Below are 12,271 nucleotides of genomic sequence, written 5' to 3'. Positions count from 1 at the left end.
TCTCAACCGGTTTTCACCTGCTTGAATTGCCTTCAGGGATGTGAGCTTTTTACATTTTTGGACATGAACCTTAACTCTTATTCTCCAGATCTATAACCATTGTCATTTTTGTTGACGAGTAATTTCATTTCAATTCCTTATATGCAAAAATAGCATTTTTCAAACGTCTAGACGTTAGCCATTTGTGTGAGTCGCTGCAAGTTCCAAAATTGGCCGTTAGATGAACTTGCAGGCTGTCCCTAAACTGCGAAAGCGAAACGCGAAACGCGAAACGCCTAAAATGCGGAAAAGCTGTGCGAAACGGACCCAAAAGTTGGGACCTTGTTTCTCATTTTAGGCCTTGGGTCCGTACTAAAATGCGAAATCGGTGGGTGCGAAACGTCAACAGAACGTCAACAGACGACGCCATTAACATACTTGCGTCACAAAAATCTACTCGTCAAGATAAAAACACCTTGCCTTCGAGTTAGTTTATCCTAGTTTCTGTTTTGTATATAATTCGTTAAATTAAAAGGATATTACAGTTTTGTGTATTTACCTATTGTATTCATGATTTTGATTTGTGATTCACGTTATTTGCCATTCAATCACCGCAATACTTCTTAAACTTGGTATGTAATTTCGTGGGTTTTTGCAATCTTTGTTGATGATCTAATGGAGGGAATGGATTGAATTTGACATAGTCAATTTATTGATTCCAAACTTAACTCATCTGATGTTTAAGATACTTTGTTTTTTCTAATATTTTTCTTCGCCCAACTAATTGATGCATTTTTTTTAGATAATTAAAGTCATGGGAGATGTCCACTTCATGAAACTTGCTTTGTCGTTTTGCTGAAGTAAGCTGTCTTTCTGCAAAGAAATAAATGAGAGTAAAGAAAAAACTTCCCAATGTGAGGTGACATGATGTTTCACCTGATACATTGTAACCTACATTCTCTGAGGTATTTTTTAGTTAAAATTATCATGCTGTCTGCATGTTATTCTCATACTTGTCTGTTCTCATAGGTAATACATCTACTGTTTCTGAGGTGACGGAAAAATTATGCAAGTGTTTTCTTTTCTAATCGCTTTTCTTGTTCAAAGCAATAATTTGTTATCCCTGTCATAGAAAACCTTGGTGGAATTCTGAGAGTGGTAATAGTTTCATAGCTCATGCTGCCCAAGTAATAGTGTGGAGCAGGCGTATCTGTGCTTTACTTTTGCTACAAGCGCTAGAAGATTGGCATCACAAATCAAATCTTTGTATTTTCAATCTACAATTCAGGTATCAAAGAATCATTTTTATGTTTAAGGAAAGTTTCGGTTCTTGATTTTTCTTCTTCTGTGATGGCTAGGTGGATACAATATGTGTGCATGTGCGCATGGAAAGAACGCTCGTGTCGATGACTTTGTCAACGGGGGAAAAATGTTAAGCTTAATTTGCTCGATAATAGAATTTGTTTTAATCTTTTCTTCTTTTATTATCATTAGGTGGTGTAGGCTGATTTATTTCATACCTCGGTTGAATCACTCATCAGCCCGTCCCAAGACGCATAGCTGACTTTTGACTTCAATTTTTCATAATTTAAACCGAAATAAAGTAGCGGCTGAAGAAATGAAATTTAATTGCTCCCCCCTTTCAATGTCTTAAATAAAATAATCCCACAGCGCCCAGCGGGGTACATTAACACATTGTTACGTCGTCGACGTTCTCTATGTCATTCGATCAATCTGTTTCTCTTAGCCGGAATTTCTCTCAACAGTTGTTCGCCGAGGAAAATCGGCTGACCAAGTCAAATGGAAAAAACTATCAGCCGATAGCAGCCCGGCGTCTAAATATATATAGCTATTCGATTGAAATTTATTGAAAATGCCACCCAGCTAAAACGTGCTGAAAGCTTCTTCCGCCTCTATTCCACAAAGACTTAATTGGAGATTTCTCATTCAAGAGCTCATCCGAGGGACCCCCGTGCTCTTGAAGAAACAAGAGTAATCGAGTCGACTAAATAAATTTAATTTGATAAGACTGTTTTCCCATGAAATACAAACATTTTATTTTCAAAACTCTAGCGAAAAGTAATATTCGTTAATATATAGTGTACACACATTCATATCCATACATACATTCACATTACATATACTATGAGTCATGAAACATGGCGGCCTAAACGGGCCTCATCCGTCAATTTGCACTCTGGTGGGGAAAAGAAAACATTTTCGTTTCGCATTTTGAGGTTTCGCATTTTAGTATGCCCTCCGGCATTTGGTCCCGCGAAACGGTCCAAAAATTTTGGTCCGTTTCGCACAGCCTTTCCGCATTTTAGGCGTTTCGCGTTTCGCGTTTCGCTTTCGCAGTTTAGGGACAGCAGCCGAACTTGCAGACAGCTTTGAAAAACCAAAACAAACACAAGACCTTTCGTCTGTCTGTCTCGAGCAGTACAGAACGAGAAATTGACAAATAAACAACCTCCCAACTATTGACCGGTAAGCAGAGTCACGTACGAAGCAGAAGAAAAACATGGCCACAGCAGCCAATCTCGTTCTCGGTCTGGATTTAGGAACTACTTCTGTTAAAGTCAGCGTTGTAGATATCCATTCACGCAAAGTGGTAGCCAAGCAAAGCAAGGACACACAGGCCGGCGAAGGAGCCGAACAAGATGTTTCGAAAATCATATCGGCCGTTCATAATTGCATCGGTCGGATTCCTAGAGATTTGCTCAAGAATGTTACAAAGATCGGCGTCTGTGGACAAATGCATGGTGTTGTGCTTTGGAATAAGGAAACCGCTTGGACCACATCAAGCAGTGATCGCTTTGAATTGGGTAAGGGTCCGTTTAGCTCACTGTACACTTGGCAAGATTCTAGGTGCTCCTTGGAATTCCTCAGCGAAGTTCCCAAACCAGACTCCCATTTGAGAATTGCATCAGGATATGGATGTGCCACACTTTTATGGAAGCTGAGAAATGAGCCAGAAGAGCTTTCGCTTTACAGCTGTGCAGGGACCATCCAAGACTTTCTTGTCTCCATGCTTTGTGACCTCGACTGCCCTGTCATGTCCATTCAAAATGCTGCCAGTTGGGGTTACTTCAACACTCAAGACAAGACGTGGAATCTAGACATCTTGAAAACTGTCGACTTCCCCATCCATCTTCTCCCGAAAGTAATGGATAGCGGATCCGTGGCGGGTACCTTGTCGAAAACCTGGTGCGGCATCCCGCGTGGAACGCAAGTGCTTACCGCCTTGGGGGACATGCAGTGCTCCGTGTTATCCACCCTTGCTAACGAGATTGCATGCACGGCCGTGTTAAACATCTCGACATCTGCTCAACTTTCTTTTCGCATGCCGGCCGACTTCACTCTGCCGGACACGCAATCATCTATCGAATATTTCCCGTATTTTGACAACCGCTATCTGGCCGTCGCTGCTTCGTTGAACGGGGGCAACGTCATGGCTTCTTTCGTTCGGATGCTGCAGTCCTGGATGCAGGATTTGGGCTTCGGGGTTCCGCAGAGCTTGATTTGGGATAAAATGCTGACCCTGGTGAAGCAATCAAATTCAACTGAACAAGCCATGACCATCATTCCGACCCTTTTTGGCGAACGTCATCTATCCAGGTTGCCCGCCGCCGAAGTATCCAACATAAATTCGGGAAATATTAGTCTCGGCAATGTGGCGAAAGCATTATTTGAGGGACTCATCACCAACTTGCACAAGTAATAAATTATCTTCTTTATTGCTAGTTTTCTTGACGGTTTGATTTTTATGTTTTCACCAAACAGCATGATGTCCACCACTCTGCTGGAACAGTACGGAGTTACCCAGTTGGTTGGAACCGGATCTGCCCTTAGTCGAAACCAACCTCTTCAACAGCAAGTTGCCGTTCAATATAAAAACATTCCATTTAAAACCGTGCAAGAAGGAGATGCATCTTACGGAGCAGCTCTGGCCGCTTTAAATACTCCACGAACGCCCACGGATTGATAAAACTAAATCAATATTTTCTATAGTCGTTTACCAGCATACGTACTTGCCATTATTTGCCAAACAAATTATCAACATTTTATTATTAGAATATTGCAACGCAAATAAGCTTGCCTTTTAAGTCATTTTAGAGACGCAACTTTACAACTTTTGTCAGTTCACCACTGGATTTTCCACATCTATTAATCTATAATTCTATAGTATTGTTTTTTAAATTTTATTTCAAATTATTTTAATGTTTTTGTGCTTTGTACAATTCTTTTCTCTTAAAATAAATGATCCACTCTTGCCTAAACAAGTAGTTTTTGTCTTATAATTTTAATTTTTAAAAAACTTAAATTAGCTTAAATTTTTTAAGCGACGCATTAGGTTGGCGGAGAGAAGAGGCTTCCATATTGGCGGGTGATCTAACAAAAGGGATGGGAAGTCATGTTATTATTTTCTCATTTCAAATTGTCGGGGATTAAACACGTTTCTTTGAATCGTTTAGAGTTTACTAGATGTTGTAAAACAACTGCCGTATCAGCAGAGTCTTGTAAAATGGTCCAGGTAACATGTCGCAAGAATTGGTATCATCCTTGTACGAATGATGTTACTATTTCCTCATGGGTATTGAACGAAACGTTCGTCTCAAATTCGATGTTTATCTGTAGGTGCTTAATGTAGCAGAGAAAAACGATGCTGCCAAAAATATTGCTGAACTTCTTTCTCGCGGTAATACTTCACACAGTCACAATGCTTAAGCTGCCAAATGTAATAGGATTATATGTTCTTCATTACATTAGGTCGTGCAAATCGTAGAGAAGGCCGAAGCAAATTCAACAAAATCTATGAGTTTGAACATAATCTTTTCAACCAAAATGTCAAAATGGCAGTTACTTCAGTAACTGGTCATCTTCTATCTTCTGACTTTGTTGGAAATTATAAAAAGTGGCATGGGGTTAATCCTGTTACTTTGTTTGAAGCTCCAATTCATAAATTTGTTGCCGATGACTATCAAGACATCAAAAGAACTTTGGAGGAAGAAACCAAAAAGAGCAAATACCTGATCATTTGGACCGATTGTGATAGAGAAGGTGAAAATATTGGCTATGAAGTAATCACAGTATGTCAGGCAATCAAGCCTAGCATTCAAGTGTTCAGAGCAAAGTTCTCTGAAATAACATACCAAGTAAAAGGCTAACTATCTTAATGAAATTTACAATCTAATTCCATTTGTCTAATTTTATTTTATAGTCAATTGCTCGAGCACTTCAAAATTTGGGCCCCCCTAACAAAAATGTCAGTGATGCAGTGGATCTTAGAATTGAGTTGGATCTTAGAATTGGTGCTGCATTTACAAGATTTCAAACTCTACGACTTCAAAAAGTCTTCCCAGGCTCACTTGGTAAGTGGATTTGTTGGCTGTATCAAGTCTACGACAAATAAATTCAACATTTCAATAATAATGTTTAAAATTTGTAGGCCAATCTATGATCAGTTATGGTTCGTGTCAGTTCCCAACTCTAGGCTTTATTGTCGAGCGATATAAAGCCATACAGGATTTTGTGAGAGAGAATTTTTGGAAACTCAAAGTTGTCTGGGAGCTCAATGAGGAAGAGCGCGTTGAATTCCTTTGGAAAAGACACCATTTGTTTGATCAAACAGTGGTTCAAATACTCCTTGAAAAGTATTTGTTATTATTATCAACTAGCATTATCAACTAAAATTCAAGTGTTATTAGTTTTGATTAAATTTATATTACTATGATATTGATAAAAGATGCCAGGAGAACCCTGAAGCTGAAATAATCAAAGTTCAAACAAAGAATAAAAGCAAATGGAGACCTTTGCCTTTAGACACTGTTGTATGTGAAATTTTTTTGTCTGGTCTATTTTTCCGCATATAATTTTACATCACGATTTATGTCATAGGAACTTGAAAAGCTAGCATCCAGGAAACTGCGAATCAATGCCAAGGAAACGATGAAGATTGCCGAGAAATTGTACACTCAAGGATTCATCAGTTACCCACGTACCGAAACAAATATCTTTCCCAAAGAATTGGACCTGACTCCTTTGGTCCAGTGTCAGGTATATCATGACAAACTTAACTATTCGTGTTCTTGAATTATAATCATATTGGTTACGCTAAAATATTTTGCATTAGACGGTTGATCCTGCTTGGGGAGGATTCGCTCAACGCGTTTTGGACGAAGGGCTGAACCCTCGCCAGGGGAAGAAAAGTGATCAGGCCCATCCTCCCATTCATCCAACAAAATATGCAGGAAATTTAAATAATGAGAATGAACGCAAACTTTACGAGTTTATCGTTCGCCATTTTTTAGCTTGCGTCAGTAAGGATGCCCAGGTATGTTGAGGAATTTATTTTATTTCCACGTTCCGCTAAGTTTATGGTTCTTACAGGGTTACGAAACGGTGGCCGAAATCGAAATTCAAGAAGAAGGCTTCGTCGCCAGTGGATTGCAAATAGTAGCAAGAAACTATTTGGAAGTATATCCGTACGAGCGCTGGAGTGATCGTAGTCTTCCCCAACTCAATGAAGGCCAGCGCTTCATCGTATAAAACTTAAACATTTCCAGGATATTCCGGTCAAATACTAATTGTTGTTTGCCTTTTATAGCCGACATCGATAACCATGGATGAGGGAGAAACTAGTCCACCTCAACTATTAAGTGAAGCTGATTTGATTTCATTGATGGAAAAACATGGAATTGGTACTGACGCCACACATGCTGACCATATTGAGACGGTCAAATCGCGGCAGTACGCTGGCGTACAAGGCGACGGACGCTTCTTACCTTGTTCATTGGGTATGGGACTCGTACAGGGTTATGACGCCATGGGGATCGCGCTTTCAAAGCCAAATCTCAGAGCTGAACTCGAGGCTGATCTTAAAAGGTTGGAAAAATTAAATTAAAACCTAACCCCGTCCTAGTATTAATTGCACATTTAATCTTGCAGAGTTTGCGATGGAGAAAGGAATCCGAATGATGTCTTGAGAGAGCAGATTGAAAGATACAGAAGGGTGTTTGTACAAGCAATGGAACAGGTAAACTTGTTTTCACGAATGGTTGCCATTTCAAATCAAGTTAAAATAATTACAATAACCACAATAGGTCATCAAAATCGACGAGGCTCTTTCGACATTCTTTAATGAGGAACGACAGGAAGCACCACCGATGATTCCTGAGGGAGGACCAGATGCAAATTTGCCTTACCGAAAGTGCCCTGCTTGTAACTTGGACATGACTCTGCGACGGAAAAAGGACAACAGTTTCTTTTTCTCTTGTATGGGCTTTCCTGAATGTAAAACCGCCGTCTGGCTGCCAGCTGCTGTACAGCAAGTGGAAGTTGATGCGGAAAAGTGTAACGCGGTCTGTATTTCGTCTTTTATTTAACAACTATCGTGCTTCTCTGTTTTTTACAAGTCAATCTCTTCTCCAGTGTCCTTTTCATCCACCCCTATTGCGGTTCCAATTCACCCCGGGAGTTTACGCTCCATTTTACCCGGATACTCATCGCGGTTGTATTGGTGGATGCGACCCAAACTTTATGGAACTTCTAGGAATCCGTCCGTTGGCAACACAACCCCGAAACCAAAACAACACTCAGCCGAGTAACACTAGAGTTGCCAATGATTCTGGGAATTCTTCTGGTTACGCTTCCGGATCTCAGTATTCTGCAAATAGCTCCCGTTCCTCTGCTTCGACTCTTCCTAGACCTCAAGTCCAGCCTCGCCCAATGGCTCCCAATAACGCTCGAAGTGCTCGACCGCCAATTCCTTCAGCGTTCTCTGGAGCTACCCAACCGAATATCCCTTCACAGCCGTACTTCCGTCAACCTGTGCCTCATCCGCCATCAAGATCTGATAACAACAACGGGTATTTATGATTTACTAAAGTGAAATGGATCTTAAACAATCTAAACCTTTTGTTTTGTTGCTTAGGGACTCTGCGATTGTATGCAAGTGCAGGGACGCACCTGATGCTTTGCTCCTAACGGTTAGGAAGGAAGGTCCCAACACGGGTCGGCAGTTCTATAAATGTGCAAAACAACAGGATGGCTGCGATTTTTTCCTATGGGCTGATGCTGCCAATGTACCGGCACCAGCTGCTCAAAATGGTCGTGGTGGGGCAGGAGAAGCATTTTTCCGTCAGCCGACTGCCCGGAATGAGCGACGTGATAACGATGATTCGGAGACTTACTGTGACTGTGACGGAGGGGGTCGTGAATTGGCCACGACAAGAACAACCCAAAAACCAGGACCAAATTGTGGGCGTCAATTTTATTGTTGCGCCAAACCGCGTGAGGCACAGTGCAATTTCTTCAAGTGGATGGATGACACCGGCGCTAGCGGAAGTGGATTTGATCAAGACTCCCGAGGAGGATCGAATCAAGACACGGGTTCTAGAGGAAGAGGGCGAGGAAGAGGACGCGGTCGTGGGAAGTCTAGTGATCCGTCATCCACTACCGAAAGAAGAGCGAGGAAATGCGGAAACTGCGGTCAAGAAGGTAGGCTAATATTTACATTCCTTTTCGTATTGTTTACAAACTGTTAATTTCTGAATGCAGGTCACACTAGAAATCATTGTCCTGATTTTGCCTAATGTCTTTCGCTGGCGTACTCCCGTTCAGTTCAGTCAAATAAAGACATGTGTTGATACTTTGGAAGCATTGAACAGTTATTTCACGACGATTAGATCAAACGAAGTGATCAAAACGAATAGTGTAATAAATGTATTCTGTTTCATCCTAATATTTTAGATATTACATGTAAGCAACTTAGACATCATCTGTATAAATTATCTCCTAATGCAGCGTAACTTTGGAAAGTTGCAATCATAAATTAACAACGGTTATTCGGTGCTTCGCAACTGACAGGTAAAAAAGGTGTGGCTCTGCCTGTCTAAAAATATAACAATGTGTATAATGCGTATAAATGTCGCATTCACTCTATTGACCTGTTTATATAATGTGTTATTGCTATCTATTACCGTCACTGATCCACCGACATTCCGTTTAGCCTCTGGTAATGAACAAACAACAACTACTGTCATATCTGGTCACTGTGCCCTCTGAAAATGTTGTTGCGCCACACGATAAGGATTTAGTTAGTTTTTTTTTAGGCGTGATTTTTCATAAGATCCGCGATAAACTCTGCGACGCGAAGTGGTTAAAACAAACGAAAATGCTGTTTCTAGTAAGTTCAGTCGTTGACTTGTGCATCTACAGTTTATCCGTTGTGTTCCACGCCTGCTCGTCTCCCATCTGTTCTGTAAGAAAAAGATGATGGAGCGGTGGATACAATTTATCTTGATTCTTGTAATCACTCAAGGTAATGTTATACTCAAATATGTTGCGCATTTATAGTTGTTTTTAATCATGTTTTCATTTCTTCTTCTTGATCAGGCTACTCTTGTTCTTTTTTGAAGGAATCGCCAACACCGGTAAGTATTTTCTGGCGTCGTCAATTACAGCACTATTTTTCCATTGCATTTATTTTTAAAGTGCGGAAAGTTAAATATTTTACATTTATTTTTTACTATTACACAGTCACCTGATTTCGTTTGCCCCTCCGACCTACCAGATGGCTATTACACTATGAACAACCAGTGCACTAATGATTTTTACTTGTGCTATGGTGGAAACATGATAAATTACCAGGTATACGAACAAAAGACTAAAACAATCTTCATAAAAGCAGAAGTAACGTATTTTGTAAATTTATGTTGTTCTTATTAGCTCTGCCCAGAACCACAATTGTTCGATCCAGAAATGCACACTTGCGTCGAACCCGCACTTTGTTTCGGTAAGTCCTTAGTTGACTTAAACATTTCTGAAAATCAGTAACGTAATGACTGTTATGTTTTCTTTCCTTCTTTCTTTCTCTTTTTCTTCTTATCAGAATGTCCCGCTGAAGAAGGAAAATATCCTGTTCCTCAACACTGCGTCGGTGAATATTACGAATGCACTAAGGGATACCCGCAAAAACTGGTCTTACTACTTTATTATTTTTCCAATTTAAAAAATGTTCTTTGACCATCTCCGTTTCCTTAATGTAGACGTGCCCTAACGACTACATCTTTGATCCTGTGACTTATGAATGCGTACCTTCCGGTGAAGCTACATGCAATACCGGTAGTAATTTTTTTCTTTAGACTTCCGTCGACAAAAAGTTTTAGTATATTTCTTCAAACGTGATGCGCAAAATTGGCTTATTAATTTGTTTATTTTGTAAATATGATAGATGCGTCGTTCGACTGCGGTGAAGACGGCTACTACACGTACCCTGGTAAATACAATAAAACAAATCGGATTAATAGAGTGAGTGATCTTAATTCATTATTATATTTGTCAGACACTTGTAGCGGATTGTATTTTTATTGTGCTGGCGGCCAAAGTTTTACAATGGTAAAATAATTAATGGGGACAATATTTGAACAACTAAACATTTTAACTACGCATATACAATTGCTATAGTATTGTCCATCGGGTTCCGTATTTGACCAAAACTTGTCTACCTGTAAGCCAATAGAAGAAACATGCACGCGTAAGTAAACAACAGTATAAAATCGTATTTATGCTATTAATAAAAAGTATAGCTATCTCTGTTTTTTACCTGTGGTAATGTTGTTTACCTGTTAATGTTTTTTACCTGTAGCAGTATGACGATTGTTAAATTACCTTCTATTTTTGGTTTATCAGCCGGGCCAAAGACCACTACTCCAACTACTACCCCAACTACTACCCCAACTACTACCCCAACTACTACCCCAACTACTACCCCAACTACTACACCAACTACTACCCCAACTACTACACCAACTACTACCCCGACCACTACACCGACCACTACACCGACCACTACACCAACCACTACACCAACCACTACACCAACCACTACACCGACCACAACAACGACCACTGCAACAACCACTACAACAACAACAACTACTACAACAACAACTAAACCAACCACGACCCTCCCCCCAGGTTTTATTTGCCCAATGCCAAACGGTAACTTCGAAATTCCCGGGAATTGCACTTCGTTTTATAATTGCACCAATGGAGTATACACTATACAAGTATAATTGTTATTGTTATTAAATTTCTCAATCTGAAATAACTATTTTCTTTCCTTGATGACAGAATTGTCCCTCTGGCACAGCTTTCAATCCTGTTGTTGGAGCCTGCGATTTTCCTTTCAACGTTCCTGGATGTTTTTACGTAATTTGCTACCTTGTCAAAGTATAGTACATTGTTTCAATTCGTAATAACTTTTACTTTACAGTTAAGAGCTGACGAATATAAAACCAAAACCACTACAACAACCAGTAAACCAACCACGACCTTCCCCCCAGGTTTTATTTGCCCAATGCCAAATGGTAACTTTGGAATTCCCGGGAATTGCACTTCGTTTTATAATTGCACCAATGGAGTATACACTATACAAGTATAATTTCTTATTGTTACTAATTATCACAATCTGTTATAACTATTTTCTTTCCCGGATGACAGAATTGTCCCCCAAATACAGTTTTCAATTCTGTTATTGGAGCCTGCGATTTTCCTTTCAACATTGTTGGTTGTTTTTATGTAATTTGTTACCTTTGTCAAAGTATAGCATATTTATTTCAAATAGTAAATACTTTTTCTTTACAGTTAAAAGCTGACGAAGATGAAAAAGACCGACTCCTAGGTATCGATACAAATTTTCATTGCTCCGGCAATGGCAATTGGCCGCATCCTACTCAGTGCCGTCTCTTCTACACCTGTGACAACCAGTCGGCTATTAAACGAGCCCATCTTTGGCAATGCAAGAAAGGTTCTCTATATGAAACCAAGTACCAAAGATGCCGGTATTCGAAAGTCACTGATTGCGGTGACCGCATTTGATAGAGTAAGAAGATTTTATTTTACCAAGATATGGAATTTACGCGTAATTTTTAAAAGTTTCTCAAAATGTTTTCTTTATTCAATATTTTGTAGACAGAATCAACATAGTAACTGTATTTTCAACCGACTATGTGATGGACTCCCGAGAAGACAGGTGTGATTTTAAAAGAGTATATTAATTAATTAAGAAAAAAAAAATAAAAAAAATATTACTTCATCAATATTTGCATGTTTTTATTTCACAATTTTGACTACTCTCCTTCTGCTTGTTTTAAAGTAGTTCAAACATTTTCAGTAGGCAAATGTATAATGTAAATTTCGATCACATTATATAACGTGTGATCTTTGCTCATTGATTCGATTTCCAAGCTGGCGGATTCTCTTATCGGTTCTGAAACACGTCACAAAA

General features: G+C 39.6%; 3 protein-coding genes and 1 long non-coding RNA gene across 7 annotated transcripts; all 4 read left to right on the top strand.

The window, feature by feature from the left end:
* Positions 1 to 345: 345 nt before the first annotated feature.
* Positions 346 to 2,046, top strand: LOC124193728. 4 transcript variants are annotated; one of them, XR_006874427.1, is made up of 5 exons: positions 350 to 611; positions 782 to 944; positions 1,009 to 1,031; positions 1,112 to 1,267; positions 1,338 to 2,046. It is a non-coding gene; the product is annotated as an uncharacterized LOC124193728 (long non-coding RNA). The 4 variants fall into 4 exon arrangements; XR_006874421.1 differs by having other exon boundaries at positions 346 to 611; positions 1,009 to 1,267; XR_006874426.1 differs by lacking the exon at positions 1,009 to 1,031 and having other exon boundaries at positions 351 to 611; positions 1,087 to 1,267.
* A 320-nt stretch (positions 2,047 to 2,366) lies between these two features.
* On the top strand, positions 2,367 to 4,257 carry LOC124193657 (sedoheptulokinase-like). Its single transcript, XM_046587584.1, has 2 exons — positions 2,367 to 3,696; positions 3,763 to 4,257. The coding sequence occupies exons 1-2, from the start codon at positions 2,501 to 2,503 to the stop codon at positions 3,962 to 3,964; spliced, it is 1,398 nt and encodes a 465-aa protein (XP_046443540.1). The 5' UTR covers positions 2,367 to 2,500; the 3' UTR covers positions 3,965 to 4,257.
* A 95-nt stretch (positions 4,258 to 4,352) lies between these two features.
* On the top strand, positions 4,353 to 8,637 carry LOC124193641 (DNA topoisomerase 3-alpha-like). Its single transcript, XM_046587566.1, has 15 exons — positions 4,353 to 4,513; positions 4,618 to 4,678; positions 4,750 to 5,135; positions 5,201 to 5,351; positions 5,429 to 5,633; positions 5,726 to 5,810; positions 5,878 to 6,036; positions 6,113 to 6,313; positions 6,370 to 6,522; positions 6,587 to 6,864; positions 6,928 to 7,015; positions 7,083 to 7,340; positions 7,411 to 7,847; positions 7,913 to 8,478; positions 8,539 to 8,637. Exons 1-15 carry the CDS (start codon positions 4,394 to 4,396, stop codon positions 8,571 to 8,573), a joined length of 3,183 nt encoding a protein of 1,060 aa, XP_046443522.1. The 5' UTR covers positions 4,353 to 4,393; the 3' UTR covers positions 8,574 to 8,637.
* Positions 8,638 to 8,936: 299 nt separating this feature from the next.
* Positions 8,937 to 12,083, top strand: LOC124193647 (chitin-binding domain protein cbd-1-like). The gene is made up of 15 exons (XM_046587572.1): positions 8,937 to 9,301; positions 9,376 to 9,413; positions 9,520 to 9,630; positions 9,709 to 9,775; positions 9,872 to 9,960; positions 10,029 to 10,104; positions 10,214 to 10,258; positions 10,325 to 10,377; positions 10,447 to 10,516; positions 10,672 to 11,051; positions 11,116 to 11,193; positions 11,258 to 11,419; positions 11,485 to 11,562; positions 11,629 to 11,866; positions 11,956 to 12,083. The coding sequence occupies exons 1-14, from the start codon at positions 9,253 to 9,255 to the stop codon at positions 11,860 to 11,862; spliced, it is 1,530 nt and encodes a 509-aa protein (XP_046443528.1). The 5' UTR covers positions 8,937 to 9,252; the 3' UTR covers positions 11,863 to 11,866; positions 11,956 to 12,083.
* Positions 12,084 to 12,271: the final 188 nt, after the last annotated feature.

Source organism: Daphnia pulex, chromosome 1 (genome assembly GCF_021134715.1).
Source record: "Daphnia pulex isolate KAP4 chromosome 1, ASM2113471v1".
NCBI lineage: Eukaryota > Metazoa > Arthropoda > Branchiopoda > Diplostraca > Daphniidae > Daphnia > Daphnia pulex.
This window is presented reverse-complemented; position numbering and strand designations above follow the sequence as displayed.